Source organism: Sardina pilchardus, chromosome 17, assembly GCF_963854185.1.
Source record: "Sardina pilchardus chromosome 17, fSarPil1.1, whole genome shotgun sequence".
Taxonomy (NCBI): domain Eukaryota; kingdom Metazoa; phylum Chordata; class Actinopteri; order Clupeiformes; family Clupeidae; genus Sardina; species Sardina pilchardus.
The window spans coordinates 4,717,679-4,737,252 of record NC_085010.1 but is presented as its reverse complement, the minus strand read 5'-3'; the positions used below and the strand labels follow the sequence as shown (position 1 = coordinate 4,737,252).

Sequence of the window (19,574 nt, the reverse complement as noted above, 5' to 3'; positions counted from 1 at the left end):
AATTACCATGTTTATAAGGCGACTACTACCATGTGTCCCGAGTGTGTGGAGTTTGCTTCTGTTTTACTTTTGGACGCAGTATTAGTACTCTACAAAGTAAAATTCCGCTCCTGCTGAGAAAATAGTCCCTCAAAATGTAATACATCATTGAGATGCAAGGTTTTATTTCTAACATTATATCTATCAACATAGACATGTCCATCAATGTCCATGTCCATCAGCCGGTCCAGAGAAAATTGCCAGGGACGAATTTTGTTCCCAGTCTGACCCTGCCCAGGGTTTCTTAGCTATTTATTTACCATAGGCCCTCTTCGAGGCCACCAACAGCACCCACCTGCAACAGTTGTTTGAAGCTCAGGCTACATCCGTGGAGGCAGAGAGAGCGTTTTCTATCTGCAGGCAAATGAGTTAAACTCTCTCAGGAGATATTTCCACTGCTGACACTGCTGAAATAATGTTCCCAAGTACTTATATTCCACCACTAGTTCTGCTGGTTCTGCTGTAGCTGCCTCTGCTGATGTCCTTAGTTTTGCAAATGGAACTAGATGACAATTTGGCTGGGGAGTTCTGCAGTCATCAGTATAAAGAATGAAAAGCAGTGGCGAGAGCACACAACCTCGGGGAGACCCTGTAGATGTGTTAGTGAGATCAGAGAATGTTTCGTTAACAAGCTCTCTCTGTGATGTGTTAGTGAGAAAGTTGATTATCCACCGAATCTGCTGATCATCCAGGGACAAAGTTGATGTGAGCTTCTGGGCCAAGGTATTGAATGCAGAATATAAGTCAACAAGCAAAAGTCTGGCTATAGAATTGGGTGTTTCCAGGTGTTTGTGAATGACTTCACTCATGAATAGTTTTGCATCATAAATTCATCTACCAGTACGATAGGCCAACTGCAGTGAGTCTGTCTTTGAGTCCAGTGCGAATCAGACATATGTGACCCTGCACATTGAATTGACACAATTAAGTTATTGTGCTCACATGAACGGCCATAAACTAAGCTTTTTAACGATATGTATATTGAGTGTATTACAAAAACTATTGCTAAGATAACCGCATCCAAAGTTGACATGGTTCTCCCCTCACAATATGCCAGAAGAGGAGAAAATCACCTTTTTAAGCGGTATGGACAAGGGGAATGACTGCTAATGTGTTGAATCTTCACCGGGTTTAACAGTCAAAATGTATGTTTTTTTGTGAAAATTTGTTCACGATATGACACTGTAGACTGTATACTGTCAAATTATGCGAAAACGTGAAATTCTAATTTTAACCGTGAATTTGTTCATTGTGGATTTTCTCAAAATAGCATCGTGCTCAAAGCGACTGATTTCGCCTTGCAGGGCCACAAGCCGTCAGCAAGTATCATGTCTAGCACGTCAAAAGTTACAAGCCAACTTGAATTTTGCTAATTGCAGCTATCCTAGAGGTCAAAGGTCACCAAATGTCTTGGCCATCCTCCCGATGGGGTCGTGAGTCCTTATACCAAGTTTGGTTTCGATAGATGCAAAGGTTGTTAAGATATGAGCTCACTTCCACTTTGGCGGCTTCACCGACAATTTGGATAGGCTGCGACGGGTGAATGCTTCCGTCAATTGTTACAGGAATTAATGCACTGTCAAGGCATGGTCTGAAAACGGTTTGTACCAATTTTGGGGACCTGTGAAAATTTGCTTGTGTTTCTGATTAAATTCAATATGGCGGCCGATTACGTTGATGTCACAAGTTGACATCTGTCAACATAAGGATTTTCCACAGTATTATCAAACATCACTAGTACATTTGAATTCTAAACACAACAGCAGCTACAGGCCAAAAGGCATGACTTAGAGGTCAAAGTTCACCACATGTATTGGGCGTCCTCCTGATGGGGTCTATGTACTAAGTTTGGTTTCGATACATGCAAGGGTTGGACGATATACAGAGAATGCAAATGGTAAATGGTAATGATCGTGGGTACCACACTATTTGTTAACATTTCCGTGAAAGAAAACTTCTGTTATTATTGCTATTGGCCAAACTCGGTAGTCCATTTGCATTGAGCTCAAACAGGCTAATAGGCCTACTGGAAAAAGCACCATGCCAATCTCTAACTATGGTGAAGGGTATGTGATGATGTTGGGCTATCTTAATTCCAAAGGCCAAGGGAACTTTATCAGGATGCATAATATCCTGGATCCATGAAATAGCTGGCCTTAAAAAATAAAAATCTGCCTACCCCTATGTTAACCCTATGTGTTAAATTCCCATAGGGTTACATAGGGGTTCAAATACTTCCTTCCCCCCAGCATTTAGGAAGAACATTTATTTATTTACGATACATTCTTCAATCACAAAGCAAACTGGTGCACTTAGCGGTTTTATTTTTACTAATTTTTTGAATTAAGACATTAAGATCAATTGTCAAATGATGATTTTCTATTCCTCTTTTTAGGCAACTTTAGCATGGTATCAAATACATTTTCTCCCCACTGTAGTTGGGGTGAAGTGCGGCAAATATACTGTACGTTTTGCTTCACATCGTAATGTTCTATTTGTGAGAATTGATTGACTGACTGAATTTATTTAATTAATGCACTGGATGAGATGAGGGCAGATTCAGATTCCAGACTCCATTACACAAAAAGCATATTAAGTATATGTCATGATATATTTCAACATTATTTGCGTTTTGTTAAAATTTACTTTACATTTCCAAAGGGTTTTTTTTGTAATTATAGCACAAAGCATTTATTTTAATAAATCTTAAAAATATTCCACCAAGATTCTGAAATGCGTCCACCATTAAGTTAAGACTGCATCTGCTGGGGTAAAACTCAAAATCAGAGTACTTTCGGCTTCCAGGCAGTTTAACCCGAGTTTAACTTGGAATCAGCTGATCCTGGGTGACTTGTTACACAGCAATTTCATTCAACTTTGTGTTCATTTGCATGTTAAACTCCAAAACCTTGTTTTAAGGAGTACAGTTTTAAAGTGCAACACAGCCAGCGCAATGCAAACTGACAGAGCAATTGGCCCCACGATCCAAATAAAACAAAAACTCTGTGTTATCTTAAGGACAGACAATATTTATTGAAATACTGTAATTATGTGATTATGGGGTCAAATTAAATGGTTTAGGGATCTACATTTACTATTACCTACTTTCCACCTTGACATCCAGCAAGAAATTATGTGGTTACACAAACTCTGCCCAGTGAAAGCATGGTATACCTACTGAACACTCCCCACCCAAGACAGAGAAGCTAGTCATCTGCTGTGAGATTAACAGTTGGCCATACACTATTGAAACCGAGGCTCTTCCACTAAAATGCCTCTCAATAGAACAAATCTGTCTGAGCACAAGCTTGGCTTCAGGTGACACCTTTTCCTGCTTTTGTAGTCTGAGTACATCCGTAGCCTGCTCTTTGTTTTTCATCTTCCTGCATGTAAGCAAACTGCCACTGTTCATTGACGCTACAACCCTTGGATCGGACGTGTGTGTTTGTCAGTGTAATGCTTGTGCAACATTATCAACCAGCAGAGAGGCACTGGCCGTGTGTGCCACACACAGTACTGACCTTAGTGTCTTCATATGCTCCTGGTCTTGCGCCCATTAGGATCCACCCAGTGCCTTTGAGCCGCTGTGCTCTAACGCTGCATCACATTTTTCAGATCTCTGCCTGAAGAAAGATATACACGTCTTGACTTGCGCTTTCAGTTCTTTTTTGGTTTTAGTTTTGTGTTACATTGGGATTGTGAATTATTGTTGTGTGTTAATGTATCAGGATGACTTATGGAGTGTGTGTATATGAATCTGTGATTTATTGCAGCTCATGGGGAACAGAAACGGTCTGTAACTTTCACTGAGACACACCCGGAGACCTGTAGTAAATCTAACCCAGAGAAAAGAAAGCCTAGTCCTCCTCCCAGTGTTGCTGTGAAAGCAGATCTGGAAAGTCCTGGTTGCCAACAGGTGATTATGTGCAGTTGTATTTTATGAACAGCTTCTATTTATTGCATCATCTTCTATCTATTGCCTGCCAATACATAATATGTCTATGTATCTTAGAGTATGTGTGTTCTGTTTTTCAGACTACCACCGCAAGCGAGAGCAAGGAGATGAAGGAAATGGCCACATTGAGCAACCAACTATCTCCACCTGCTTTTTCTCACTTGTCACCTCACACCATTTCCTGTCCTTCTACCCCTGTGGCTCGCTCATTGTCTCCTCTAGCACCCACTTTGGTTTCTCTTCCATCTCATATCGGAGAGAGCCCAGAAGATGAAGAAACGTCCCTGCTACTGCAACATCCAGACCCAGCCCTAACCCAAAGAAAGGAGCATGGGACAGAGAACCCCCTCCTCAAACCCCTTCTTCCACAGCCACAGGTCCCCTGTGTCTCTCCTTTCACATTATCACCTGTAGACCTTGATCTAAATGAGTCACATGTCTGAAATATATTGTACTGTTTAGTCAGGTTGTCCCATTGAGCTGGCAATTATGCTGCCAGTAAAAAAAAAGTAGCAGCACATTGACACATGGGCTTTCACAGGGTCACCACACCAAACTACATGTGAAATGCTAAAACACACAAACTAAGTGTTTGTTCTTCTTTGACTGGTGTTTCACTACAAAAGTATTGCAATACCCTGAAATTAGAAACATCACAATACCTACTTATTACGTATTAGTATCGATACTTAGGCCCACTCAAAGTTTCTTCTTCTTCTTTTTTTAAAATGCGTTCTGCAATAAAGGGAGACTAGCGTTGGTCACTGTTTGGAATGAAAGGTAGAAAACATGACAGAGTAACACAGTATATATTTATGAAGACTTTAGTTAAGGCCGTAGCCCTGAGTTGCTAAGGCGGCCTTAGCAGGAAAGCTCTGCGGAAACCCTGCATAGAGCGCATTTTGCTAAGAAAAGTAGACCAACTGTTCCGCCCAATACTTTTGAGATTCCAGTACCTTGAAATATTTGTGTCAAAAGGTCACGTGATGAAAAATATGGGTGCACCTAAATTTTGTGCTAGTGCAGCTAAATAAAATGGTTAGGCGCACCAGTACAACCAATGCAAAAAATTAGTCTGGAGCCCTGAATATGTAGACAAATGCAGAGAAGCAATTTTAGAAACACCTTCTGTATTACCCTTCATCCTGTAGTTATCCCAGGTTGTTATATAATATGTATTGTATACCCATTGATTTGGAATAGCAAAATTGTAATTCCATCAGGGATCTTTGGTATTCATTAGTACACCATGTACTGTAGTACAGTAGTAAGCATCACTGAGTTGATAATATTATGTTAATGTAGGCTACTGTACATCCCAGTGTGCAAATATCTCTCAAAGCTGTCAGTGGGTAGTGTGTGATGTGTGTATGTGCCTGAAAGTAAATGTAATCAAAGAAACAATGCAGTGTAGCCTAGCTCTTGTCATATTGGCATGCATCATATTGTGTGTTTGACGCCCGTTACATTTACCAGGAAAACATGGACATATACTGGAAAGCCGTTTTTATTTTGGGGTCAATGTTCACATGTGCCTGAAACATGGTACTGTTTGCAGAGACCACATGATGGCTAAAACTGTACTCCAGCAGTGAATGGAACACAGAATAAGAAATTCTACTTCTTTGATTTATGTATTCGTGGGATAGTCACAGGAAAACTTAAGGACAAAATTATATGAGAAGAGTAAAGAATGACCAATCATCTTTTCTATTGTATGAATGAAAACTCCAGGTGACAGCCATTTAATTACAGGTTAAAGCTGGTCACAAGTACTGTCCGTACGAAAAAATGAAAGCAATCGTTTTTACCTAGCTCAAGCCAACAGCTAAAGCAACCAGGCTGTTACATTCAGCCTGGTCCCCATTCTCATGCACCCAGAGCTGTAGCTTTAAATAACTTTAAATAAATAGGAGAAACTTCAAGGAACAATACTGTCAGAATGCTGAGCTCTAGTTATATGCCCCAATGTTAAGCTTTATTATGCTTACTGTACCTCCTTTCACTTAGGCCTACCCTTATGTAGATGTCTGTGTTCTATTGAACTTAGTTTTGTTCGAAATGGGTTGTTCTGATTAAGTGATCAGTTACAGATTTAGACATTCCGCGTTAAAACAGCAGGTAAACAGCGCCAAATCTGTCTATGTTGCACTCTTTAACATATCTAAAATACTCCCATGCAGTGTGATAATAGTGAAGATTGTTTAAAAAAATCACAAACACAAGCTCTGGTCAAGACAGCCGAGGCTAAAGATTACTGTACATGTAGCATAAACATATTTGTGTGACTATCAATATGTAGGTGACTGTTTCTACATCAACAGCAATTGGCTCTCAAAGCTAAACCACACAGGGCTAATCACATTAGTTTGTCAAGTGATAACATTGATTCTTACATACATGGCTCTATTTTAGCAAACGGAAATGCCTAGTCAGAAACAGAAAGTCCAGTCCACATTCGCAAATTCAATGGCGTGGTTTTGTGATCAGAGGCCAGGTGCCTTGTTCAAAATGGTTGTTTTATGTTTCTTATCATTCATGTTTTTTTTTTTTTTGCTGTAACATCCTTTAAACCAATGAGACTGACATCTGACATTTCTTTGAACAGCATGCAGCCCCACATCAAACAGTGAGTCAGTATTTTGACAGCGCATTTGAAGGAATTTCTTGGTTAGTGGCGTAATGATATTTAGAGGGTATAGGAGTGATTTTTGGATCATGCGCCAGGCCACACCCCTGTTAATTGGCACACCCCTGGGCACAATGTTTAATTAAAATAGGGCTCATGGAGAAAAAATCATCACTGGATTGGGTGAACAAACCCAAGTGTCGTGCCTTTTGCGGGGTGTAGGCCTATGATAGGACTCATACTGTATAAATGGTACAAACTGTAGGCTACATTAAGACAGTGGTTTCTGTTTAGACCACTGATTCAGTTGGGACCTCTCATCAGGGTTAATGGTTGTAAAAAAATGATCTTAATATGTTTTTGTACAAAACAATAGCATACAGATGGAATTTGAAAAGCAGGTCAACATTATTACCAATTTGCCAATTGCTGAATCAATGTCTTCTGGAACTTCTTCTAAACTACTACTTCCGCTTAACAAGCAGATATGATTAGATCCGTTCTGGTTCTGATTTATAACCCTTAACTTAATTTGCTCAAATAGACCAATGAATAGAGCGAAAAACACCAAATCTTCAAAACCTCTAGCTTAGCCAATGGCTGTTGCTTTGATTAATTTCCAAAATGTTTGTTTTAAACCAAAATGATATATAGCTCCTTCAATGGGAGCAAATATGATGATTGCTTTTTATGAATTAACCCCAGTATAGTATTGATTTTGCATGGGGGATACTACTGAATTCACTGTAGTCAGGAGTTGTTGCCCTGCATGAAAATTTAGCTAGCAGGGTGATAAATGATAGTCAGTGTGCCTTTCCATGAACCACATTCCAATGCAGTTATCTGTTCAGAAAACAAGGAAATCCTCTCTTCTCTGTTCATTGCTCATTGTAATTTTATCAAGCTGTTGCATAGGCTGATATTTAAACTTCAGCCAAGAAAACTATTTGTAGCTATCTGTATGTATGAAATAGATGTGTCTATGTGCCCATGTACCCATATTATATTCTGTATTTATTTAAAAAAGAAAAAAAAGAAAAATGAATTGAACCAATTCTATTTAAATAAACATGTACATGAAAACAAATTAAATGAAGTATAGCTGAGAGCAGCAATGAGGCTATAGCCTGGAAATCCAGACTTTAGGGTCTGGCTATTAGTAACGAAAGTGGCCCAAGTGGAGACGCGGTACCAAGCATGCATTTGAAAATATCACTGCAAGTAATTGGATAACCCTATGACAATCTTAACTGACTGATTCCAGACGTCCCAGTGCTGTCCTCATCTGTTTTGCTCGCCTCTGGCTTGATTATATCAGATACACTGATGCAGCTCAGGTCCAAGGGCATGGGTAATGACCATCATTACTGATTGCCAGGGTGACTCAGTGAGCAAATTCAAATTGAGCATTTTTGAGACCTCTGGATTTCCAGGGTAGGGGACCTACAATGAGGGGGCTACACAGCGAAATGGCCCAGGGGTGCGTTTATATAGGAGTCAGCAACAGCGTTGATAAACCACCATGGTGCGATCCAACTTGCGATCAAACAATGACAGTGTTACACCTGTTTCCAGAAAGCATCATACCTGTGTCGCAATTCACTACCTCCAGCGATCGAACACCGTAGCTCCAACAAAATTGTTGATAATGCAGCGCTACATTTCATTGGTGGACAAAGTGGCAACGTATAATACCCGTCCCCTACAAATTCTCTGCCACAGCCTGGCTGTGTCGACATATTTCTAATTTAAACACAAAGGGGCAATTGCTCTGTCGCTAGTTTAACACAGTTTAAACTCGCCGGTGACGCAAGACGTCACATGACGGCTTAAGCTCCATTGCTGTGTCATATGTACCTGTGGTTTAATCTGCTGCTACATTTTACCTTGATCTCAATTGCTGTGTCTCCAAGGATATTCAAATCACCCACTAGAGGACGCATTTAGTGCGTGTTAGTCTAATCTGGAAACGGACATGGTTTAAGGTAAGACTAAACCATAGTTTGCTGGATAGCTAGATAAGAGACAGCCTACACTCCATCATAACCGACACACTCACACACACACACACACACACTTACTCTCTGTTGGCTAGTTTGGACTCATTACAAACACATAGGCTACAGTAAAGGATTTGCTTAAATAGGCAAATGCTTAACTTAGTCAACAAAGAACAGATTATTTGTAAAATAAACGAACACAGGTAGATCATACTGTAAATCCTTAATTATGTTTCTTTTAATTTAGGCTACTTAGGCACTATTTGTTTCGTGCATTTTATTGTGAGACCAGACAGACATGCGTTTTTCGGTGCCAGTAGGCTCTCAAAAGCAGAAGGTTTTCGGTTTAGTGTGGCATTTAATTTACTTTTGGACTGTATGGTGATATTGATAAATGTTGAGACTGATGAGAACTGAAATATGGGGGATATTTGAACGTTATTAAGTTTCATGTTGTCGAAAGCATACATATACAGTTGAGGCCAAAATTATTAGCCCCTTGTGGAATCAGACATAATTCTTTGTTTATACAGTACATGAAAAGGACCATTTCCAAAAATGTGCATAGTTTATGATTGCAAAAAAGCAAAGACAGCAGGCCCAGAGAGTTTGATATTTTTTTTTACTCATTCTCTGAATTGTGACAAGAAAAGGAAAAATGTACATGTTCAAAATTATTAGTCCCCAGGCCATTCCCACTGAGCAAGCAACGTCTATGGACGTCTAAAACAAGTTGATATCACAGTGGTCTGTCCAGGCTGTGATCTGGACGTCTATTTTACAGCCAGAATCAGTTAATAAATGATATTGGGACAATAGTTCAGCCTGACCCCATTCGGGACGTCGGGCTACTCTGAGGATGTCTTCTGGATGTTCAATAATTAAGTCTTTCAGACATCTTCAAGCGACGCCTATATCACACCCAGAACAACACATCTATTCAACGTCCATCTTAAAAACTTTCATTCTCGGATTTTTTCCTCATTGCTCTTCATTGTGGCTTTTTGGGATGTGTACAGTGCCTATAGAAAGTCATCATACCCTTTTGAAATTGCTATACATTTCATGTATCTGTTTCTGTGTATATCAGAACATAATCAAGCCAAATGTAATAATTATTATGTAAAACATATTTATTTGATTTAAAAATATAAAGTAAGTAAACAACAAACAACATTCAAGTCTGATTTAATGCCTCCTACTGTAAAGCATTATTAATGGCTCGCAAAAAACACATTAAAATGGCACAGTTCATCTTTTCAGTTACTAAAATGGCACAATGCAACATGAAATCATAACTCAAAGACAAAGAATGTCATTAATCCTGATGCAGATGCACATGCATCTTGACACTTTGACATTTACCAGTAGTGCATTTACTGTACACTGAGGTTCACCATCATTCCTCTCTCTATTGTTGTCCTACAATGGTTCGGGCAATCAGTTCCTTCATGATTTCATTAGTTCCTCCATATATGGGCTGAACACGGGAATCAACAAATGCTCTTGATGGGTTGAGAGAGAGAAAGAGAGAGAGAGAGAATAATGATCTCATACAACAAAAAATACTGTATAAAAAAGTGTAAAGTACTGTAAAAGGGTGGGTAAGGCCCAGTACAAGTCGAACTATCATAACTTACTTTGCAATAGGATACTCCCACATGTACCCCCATCCACCATGCATTTGCACACACTGATCTGCTACTTTGTTCTGCAAATCAGACGCCCTGAAGGAGGATGACAGAAATCTTAGGTTAACTACCATGATTTTTGTGAGCCTCTTTAAAAGTCTTGCCAGACTGCTCTGCCCTACAAAGGCTAAGAGCAGTATCTGCACTTTTTCCAAAAAAATTTTTTTGCACTAATAAGAAGTGCCGGATCTGCTCTTCGATCTGTTAAAATTTCATATGGCTACCTAATACATTTCTTAGATTAATTTGCATTTTTAGTTTGCCGTTTGTACAGAAAAGTAGAGTGAAACCAAGGCAGATTGCAGTATCCACATAAATTGCATTGATTTCACTTGCCATTACTGCATTCTGCCTTGGTTTCACTTGCCTTTGCCATTACTGCATTCTGCCTTGGTTTCACTTGCCTTTGTTCTATTTTTACATAAATGTGTATAAATGACAGAGTTATGCCATTGTTAAGGCATCAAGAAGCATATCTTCACTAAAAATGTAGTAAATACATCCTCAATTAATATAAAAACTGAGTGATTATGATCACTTGCTACACTTACTGCAAAATGTTATTGAATGGCCATGCAAGTATAAGCAGTAATGCAAAGGCAAAGCGCAGTATAGCCTATAACATTACCAAATTTTGCATGAATGTCAAAAAACAAATGGTTTAATATTCAGCTCACTTTGATCTATCTAATGATACCCTTTGCTGTTGAATATAATTTTATGCTTATACTTGATGTAAGAAAAACACAAAAAGCTGTTTTTCTCAGTTTGCCATTTTTGCTGATACTGCTCTTAGCCTTTGTAGTCAAAAATTATGAAATTTGTCCTAACTCTCACCAGTACTTAGCCATAGATGCAGTGGAAGAGTCCAACCGTCTCAATGCATGGAGCTGGAGGCAGCTATCTACAAATGCTCTGCCTACACAAATATCAGTCTTAAGTTCTGCCAGCTTGTGTTGAACAGTCTGAAAGAAGAGAATAGTCGTCATATGAAGACAAGGGAAGAATACCTGAGATGCCATCTTACACCCTGACATTGACATGCCACAAGCAGGATAAAGTAAACAAATCTTCAAGATGGCCATCTTGTAGCTCCTCAGTCAGAGAGTAAACAACCTAACATATGGACTTAATATTTATACATGTGAAATGGGGGATTTTCTAGCTAATGATCTAATAGTGACCACTTATCGAATAACCCCAATTTGCTAATGGGTGGGACATTAGTAACTGCAGTCTGATCAAGAGATTGAAAAGTGCATGATATTCATTTAATTCTACTAGCAAAGCCCCAGAAATATTTCGTTTTTACTTTCGAATCACGTATTTGAAAAGAAAGATTCAACATTTCTGGGGGTGTTAATTCCATGTTCTTTTCACAACCTATTTTATGGTTATGATTACTGGATTTGGCAGACGTCTTTGTCCAAAGCAACATACAAATAAAAACAATACAATAATTATGCACATTTAATCCAAATAAAACATTATTGTTCACCTGTAGATGTGCAATGGTTTTGCCAAATGCTTTCCTCTGCATGACATAGTTTCTCGTCTCCTCAAACATGAACTCACAACTGGCAATAGCCATGACGGCTATCAGCAAGCGCTCCTAAGACACACAGGAAGAAAGACTTGAGTCACAGAGAATGGAACTGTCCTCTTAACTACATTATCACACTAATGTTATTTGGTTTTTTTTTGTCTTTACCTGTGGCAGTTCATTCATTAGGTAGTAGAACCCTTTGTTGGCTTCCCCTAATAATGCATCTGCTGGGAGACGTACATCCTCAAAGAACAGCTCAGCAGTGTCCTGTGGGCAAAGTCTTTGTTAAAGGGATATTCCGCCATTTTTGGAAATACGCTCATTTTCCACCTCCCCTCGAGCAAAACAATCGATATTTACCTTGTTCCCGTTCATCCAGCCATTCTGTGAGTCTGGCGATACAACTTTTAGCTTCAGCCTAGCATAGATCACTGAATCGGATTAGACCATTAGCTTCTTGCCTGCTAGCTTCATGTTTAAAAGTGACTAAGATTTCTGTTAATTTTCCCATTTAAAACTTTTCTCCTCTCAAGTTAGAAAGTGCAATAAGACCAACTGAAAATGAAACCTGGCGTTATTCTAGGCTGATTTGACATGGAACTACACTCTCATCTGGCGTAATAATCAAGGCAACTTGCAAACGTACCATAGGCGCAGTGATATCGTACGCAGCATCTGAAAATAGTCCCCATAGACAACAAGCAGTAGTAGTGCCAGTAGCTGCAAGTTGCCTTGATTATTACGCCAGATGAGAGTGTAGTTCCATGTCAAATCAGCCTAGAAAAACGCCAGGTTTCATTTTCAGTTGGTCTTATTGCACTTTCTAACTTGAGAGGAGACACGTTTTAAATGGGAAAATTACCAGAAATCTTAGTCACTTTTAAACATGAAGCTAGCAGGCGAGAAGCTAATGGTCTAATCCGATTCAATGATCTATGCTAGGCTGAAGCTAAAAGTTGTATCGCCAGACTCACAGAATGGCTGGATGAACGGGAGCAAGGTAAATATCGATTGTTTTGCTCGAGGGAAGGTGGAAAATGAGCGTATTTCCACAAATGGCGGAATATCCCTTTAAAGTTACTCTGTCATCCAGTTATGTGGCTGTGCAAGTCTGAAACTATGTACTGTACCTGAGCCTTCAGGCCGATTTTCTCCAGTTTGCGACCCTTCTGAAAGCCCTTCATTCCATTCTCCACCAGGAAAAGGCTGATGCCATGAGCTGCTGTACGGGCCTCACGATTTGTCACAGCAACCACAATCACCAAGTCACTCATCCACCCATTGGTAATGAAGACCTGAAATATGAGGAGTGTACATACCATAGTGATGATATCATTTTGGGTCACTTCTCATGTGAGTGACATGACACAGTGGTAATGTTACATTTCATTTTACATTACATCTACTCATTTAGTAGATGTTTCTATCCAAAGCGACTTACAAATGACAATTATATTACAAGGACCATTGTCCCCGGAGCAACTTCGGGTCAAGTGCCTTGCTCAAGAGTACAACGGTAGAAGTCAGGAATTGAACCCTCAACTACTGGATGCTAGCCCAGCTCCTTAACTACTACGCTACCACTGCGCAATGTTCCTCATGTGATGTTAATAACTTAAAGGTGACATAGAGAGGAAACCATTTTTGTCTTGGTTTTGATAAATTGGGAGAGGTTGTGCATAACCAAAGAGCTATCATGAACATGAGGCATGGTTATGCCCTCCTTTATATGAAAATCTTGAACTTAGAAATAGCCACTGAAAAATGGTCGAATAAGAACAAAGCTTACTTAAAAATACAAAATATCGCAAAGCCATTGAAGTTCAATTGGTGTTGCCAAAGAGGGCACCATTTAGTCAAAAGGACCATTTCAATACCCAACCTAAATACAAGGTTTTAAAATTGTATTCAAAGTTGAATACTATTTTAACATCGGAGAATAGTACAATACTCAAGTCCTCAATTATATGTCCTCTTTAAGAAACGTTGGATAATTTATAGTATTCTAACTGTCTTGCTATCACCATACTAAGAACAGACTGAACATTTGTCTGGGGAGTCTGCGCTTTATTTCTACTTCACAAGAGGCGTGATCAATTAGCATAGTTCAAATAACTCCGTACGCTTGGATAGTCCTTCAACCAATCAGACCAACGATCCGGGTGCGTCTTTTTGGATAAGCTAGTTTGTGATTGGACCCAAAGGTTGTGGACAGGAAGCCTGGGAGATACATGCAGGTTTCCAGCCTGAGCTGCCAGGTGAAATCCAAATATGCCGGCAGGTCAGGCAGGGTTCACCCAGTTTAAGCTTTTCCACCATTATCTATCAATCAAATGGCCTAAGTTTTAACCTTAAATTATGATCTGTCAGCAGACCATCTAGAGCACCATTATTGATACTGGGAATGGCGAGGCAAAGGCAATAGAAAGATGTGACACTTGTAAGTTGATGTTAAATAAGTTGTACTCTTGATAACTCTAAATACACAAATATCTTTGTTATTATTGCTTATAGCCATCAGTCAAACATCAAAACAGTTCTTTTTCGGTTTGACTTTTGGATGCACTTCTTGCATGGTAATTGACTGAATCACACCTATAAGCCTATTTGGTCAATGCAACATGAAATCCCGCCTTCACTAGGAGTGTTCAAAGCAAGTCCTTTGTTAGCGTTACCAAGTCTGGAAAGCCTCAACTTAAATGTTACTTTTCCTACTGGCATCATAGACTACTTATTGGTAAGTATTCACTGTGTGCCGGTTGGTTGGTCAAAGCACTGTTCAGGAGTGAGATGTTTAGAGGAAGAACATAAAAACTAGTCGATGTTCTATTTGACAAGTTGTCGCTGACACTGGACTATAAAAGCCTTCAGCTCCGCAATATAAGTTGGCAAATATTTATTTCTCTCGTCTGAACTATAAATTGACCTTTGAACTGATGGCAAATAACAATGATAGTAGTAATCTTTGATATATTCCATACACTAGGAGTAATTATGAGAGCAATAAAGGTCAGTTCAACCAAACCTTGTTTCCATTTAGGATCCAGTCACTGCCATCTCTTTTGCCATATGTCCTTACACCCTGCAAATCACTTCACAAAATACAGAGAAGCAGTTAATACTCTTGACCTGGGGCAAACACACACACACCACACACCATACTAATCTGGGATGTTTGAGCTGCTGAAACAAAATTCAAAATGGAACAGTGCACCATACTGCTATGTACAGTGGGCCCCATTTAGAAGTGGCCACTTCACTCGCACTTTCCCTGATTCACGCAGCCTGGTGAAATGTATTACAACTTATCGGTGGCAGTTTAAGTCAAGGTTAAGTTGAGGTCAGCATTTGAGCTTATGCAGTTCGCTTCCACAACTGCCGCTCTCAACATCAAGACATCCATCTCTGCCAGGCAGCGGGGATTTCCTGCAGAAAACTAGTGCTGGTAAGCCTATATTATAAGCCATTATTTGTTTTTGTGACTTGTTATTTTTAAAATGTGTTTGTTTGTCTTGTTGTCATGGGCATGCTGGCGACTACGCCGCTCCGTCTAGCCTCTGTTGTCATATGTATGTTTCTTGTTTGTCTGATTGTTTGTTTTACATCACTTCGGTCAACTGTTGTTGTTTTTTAAAATGCTATGAATAAATTGACATTATTTTCTTTTCTTAATTATTTATGTACTATTATTATTAGATTGTTGTATCTTTTTATTGTTCTCATTTTATTATTTTGATTATTGTTGTTACTCAGGGCATTGCTGTAAAAAGAGCTTGATGCTCAGTCAATTTTCCCTGAATAAAAAACGGTTGATGATGATGATGATGATGATGATGATGATGATTATGATGAAGTCCGCTGTAGCGCCGGTGTTGTGTGCCTTCTGGTTACCTTTGGCTGCTTTGGTTGTCTGTGCAGTTTAAGTAGACTACTTAATGTGGTTGATCATGTCCGTCCGGGGCGGTCACGTCACAAAGTGTCGTTTCAGGAAGGGTTGAATACTCTTTTGATCTCGGGAGGGAAATTCGGTCTCTGCATTTATCCCAATTTGTGAATTAGTGAACACACACAGAACAGCGAGGTGAAGTACGCCTGCTCGAACCAGCAACCCTCTGGTTACAAGCTCAAAGCCCTAACCAGTAAGCCACAGCTGCCTCAGCTAATCTTAAAGGGATATTGTGTAGGAATGAGAACATTTCGTTGTGAACTTAATCTAACGGTTAGGGATTATATCGCAGCTTGTAGACGAAACTGTTGCGGAGGTGTGAATTAAATGCAACTGTCTATGATTAAATGTTGCACATCGTTGCCAGCATTTGCAAGCCGTTGAAAAGCTGGATTCATGAAGTCTCTCCTGAAAGTGTAACTGCAAGTAGTTCAGATTGACTCGATATTATAGCGGTTTTGAACACACAACCTTAAAAGCTGTTTGCAGCTCTTAGAGTCACGGTAAAATGTCATGTTTGGTACATAGCTTAATTTAGATACACTTATGATGTGGGTGCTTGCGTTTCTTTACGAATCTGCAGTCAAGTGACATATCGAACCGAGTAGAGTCGGACTAGTTTGGGAGTGGAAAAGGGGCTTATGTGCACTAACTAAAGGGCATTGCTGAGACAGGGACAGATCACTATCAAAGTTATTTTATTTGTTTCATTAGAAAATACAATTTCAGTGTTGAAATGTTAGATATATGTGGCTTGTGGAAAACGGGTTCATAACTTACATCGCTGAATGTAGGAAATATAGATCCATGCATTCAGACGTCAAAGACGGAGCTGTAGTATTTCCATAGAGTAGTTCGCATTTGTCCCAAGCGCCTACACGTATTTCAACATGGCACGCGTAAATACAGGGTCGGGTCTGGGCTGGGCTATGAATATTTAAATGAGGACTTCTGAGCCAATAGGAATGCTTCGAATTGGTGGTAGTGGTAATTAAACATGAATGAGGCCACATTTATGAATGTGAAATTCATGTTGATTTTGGTAACAAACCATTGGAAATCTTACACAATGTCCCTTTAATGGTGAATGTCCTTATTCACTGCGTAACAGTTTAGCCTGGACTCAATGTACTCCTCAATTAAAACTGATTACCTGCCTGCTCCTGGTTCAGTCATGGCAATGGCACCAATGCATTTTCCAGCAACCATTGGGGGGATGAATTTCTCAATTTGGGCATTGCTGCCATAGTGGCTGATGTATGGCATCACAATGTCAGAGTGAAGAGAGAATCCAGGCCCTGAGCAGTTAGAGTACATCCTAAGAAAGGCAAAAGATAAAACAAATATTTACATACAAATTCAAAACACAAAAAGAAGCCTACAGCTGAATTTAGTCTCCACTATCACAACGATAAAACTTAGCAGAGTAAATTTGAATGCTATGGTTTTGAACAAAAGTGGAGCGTTCTGCAGCATTGCGAAGAGCCGTGAAATAAATGTGAATAACACACACAGACAAACATTCCTGTCATTAATGGAGAGATATTACAAATGTATAAACTGCAAAAATTGAAATCTAACCAAGTTTTATTAATATATCAATATCAAAAATCTATTTAGTATTGTTTTTAGCATGAAAAGACAAATTGAGTCAATGCACTGGCAGACAAATTTGATTGTTTGTAGGACAAATTTACTTAAAGAGACCCTATGCAACTTTCTGCAGAAGACGATCGCTCTTTGTTTACATCTGGAAATCTGAGACGAAGAACCACGCTTGCAATTTATATATTTAAATATAGCCTATGCATGTATAAATATACACGCTAAAGCTGTCGGGGAAGCTCTGCAGAGAAAATGCAAGCATAAAACGAGCGAAAACGAACAACGAAACCGAAACCAGAGATTAAATCGCCAATCCTGCATAGTTCCTCTTTAACGTACTGGCAGACAAATCTTCTTGTTTTCAGGAAAAGATCATTTAAAAAGATTTAATAAAAGTTTGGCTTATTTTAAGTCAAATGTTTTCACAAGGAAGCACTAAGTAAGTCTCTTAATACTAATACTATACTGGGAAATGTATGTTAGGGTGGGTGTTACACAAGAAAGCAAAAAAATACACTCACTGTTCCTCCCACACCACAGCAGCAGACAGCAGATCCCCTCCAAGGCCTCCATGTTCCTCAGGTGAGAAAACTCCCAAAAGACCACACTCACCTGCCTTTTCCCACACTTCTCTGCTTACCTGGCCTGCTTTCTCCCACCTGGACAAAAATGGTTTCAGTTAGCAATAAGATAATGTGCAAAATATTTCTCAAATTCAGTACCCTCCAGAATTATTGGCAACCTTGGCAAAATTGACTAAAAACAGGTATAACAAATAATCTTTTTGTGATTTATTGTACTCCCACAATGAAAACAATGAGGAAAATTCCATCCTGAAAGGGAAGCATTTTAGGGAAGCATGCCTCTCGATTTTAGAGAGGCAAACAAAAGTTAAGGTTGCTTTTGATATACAGTAGTACAATGAAGAAAACGGATGCTCTGAATATTGATTCAGCTGTCGCTAAAAGTTTTTTTTAATAGACGCATTTAACCGCAATCTGGATTACACCTGCTTTCAGAAGGCGGAAGTTTTTCAACGTAAAATAGACGTGCGCTGTTTTCATACATCTGGCGGAATACTTAATCAATCGCTATTAGCACCTCTCCTCCCCTGTACTTGCGCATTACACCCATTTTCAGCTGATCCGCCCAGGAATTAATATACATGACACGGAAAAGCGCAAATAGCCATTTTCAGCTAGCCTGACGACGTCATACTCAATTCTTATCAGAATATGAGTCTGAAACTGCTCCATTCAGCTTCGATTATGGGGCGTGATTCGACTGATACAGGGCGGGGGGGATAGCTCTGCACTCATTGGATAGCCCAAACCAAACAGAACAATGTATTGGCTGTCAGCAGTGTTTCCCACACATAGACACATTTGTGGCGGTGCGCCACAGATTCAGCACCGGCCGCCACATATTGCGTTTCGTTATTCTTTTTATATATTTATTTATTTATTCTTATTTTGAAAAACATGCAGCATTCGTAAAGCTGAATTTCCTTTCCTTGCGCTCCCTCTCTGTCACTCGCGCGTCTGTCTCTCATAAACACACACACACACACAAACACACACACACACACACACACAAACACAAACACACACACACAAACACACACACACACACACACACACAAACACACACACACACACACACACACACACACACACACACACACACACACACACACACACACACACACACACACACACACACACACACACACACACACACACACACACACACACACACACACACACACACACACACACACACACAGCCCCTACCCTCCGTGCACACCGCGGCTGTCTGTCTCCATGAAAACCAACGAGATCATCCCTGGAAGCGTGGTCGGTGGTCGCACTGATGCACCTGACGCTGCTCGGGTAGAAGCATAAAGTTCTCCCGCAACTTTTGTAGTCTATGCGTGCAACTTAATTACCAAACAGTAGAAGTAAACTCATTCTCCTTGGCCCGCTCTCGTGCGCGCTCAATGGACAGCCGCCCTCCACGTGCACATTTAATCCATTAAACATACATTCACAATCGTAGACGCATTGACGCACAGAAGACGACTAGCTAAATTACTGTTATATTCGGTTAGCATCATTAGTAGGCTATGTTGCAGACATTTGATTAAAACTCTTGCATTCAAGT

At 39.7% G+C, this 19,574-nt stretch overlaps 2 protein-coding genes across 2 annotated transcripts in view; one reads left to right on the top strand and one right to left on the bottom strand.

Moving 5' to 3' along the window:
* LOC134061853 (protein unc-80 homolog) overlaps nucleotides 1–7,643 on the top strand; it is a 114,351-nt gene extending 106,708 nt beyond the window's left edge. Inside the window, exons 65-66 of the mRNA XM_062517658.1 lie at nucleotides 3,813–3,955; nucleotides 4,075–7,643. Coding sequence (XP_062373642.1) covers nucleotides 3,813–3,955; nucleotides 4,075–4,437 — 506 coding nt within the window. The 3' untranslated portion in view covers nucleotides 4,438–7,643. The remainder of the gene's footprint in view (nucleotides 1–3,812; nucleotides 3,956–4,074) is intronic.
* Nucleotides 7,644–9,228: 1,585 nt separating this feature from the next.
* acadl (acyl-CoA dehydrogenase long chain) overlaps nucleotides 9,229–19,574 on the bottom strand; it is a 44,535-nt gene continuing 34,189 nt past the window's right edge. Inside the window, exons 3-11 of the mRNA XM_062517657.1 lie at nucleotides 17,933–18,070; nucleotides 16,960–17,124; nucleotides 14,886–14,952; nucleotides 12,991–13,155; nucleotides 12,026–12,127; nucleotides 11,813–11,926; nucleotides 11,152–11,279; nucleotides 10,264–10,350; nucleotides 9,229–10,128 (exon numbers count right to left, since the gene is read on the bottom strand). Coding sequence (XP_062373641.1) covers nucleotides 10,035–10,128; nucleotides 10,264–10,350; nucleotides 11,152–11,279; nucleotides 11,813–11,926; nucleotides 12,026–12,127; nucleotides 12,991–13,155; nucleotides 14,886–14,952; nucleotides 16,960–17,124; nucleotides 17,933–18,070 — 1,060 coding nt within the window. The 3' untranslated portion in view covers nucleotides 9,229–10,034. The remainder of the gene's footprint in view (nucleotides 10,129–10,263; nucleotides 10,351–11,151; nucleotides 11,280–11,812; nucleotides 11,927–12,025; nucleotides 12,128–12,990; nucleotides 13,156–14,885; nucleotides 14,953–16,959; nucleotides 17,125–17,932; nucleotides 18,071–19,574) is intronic.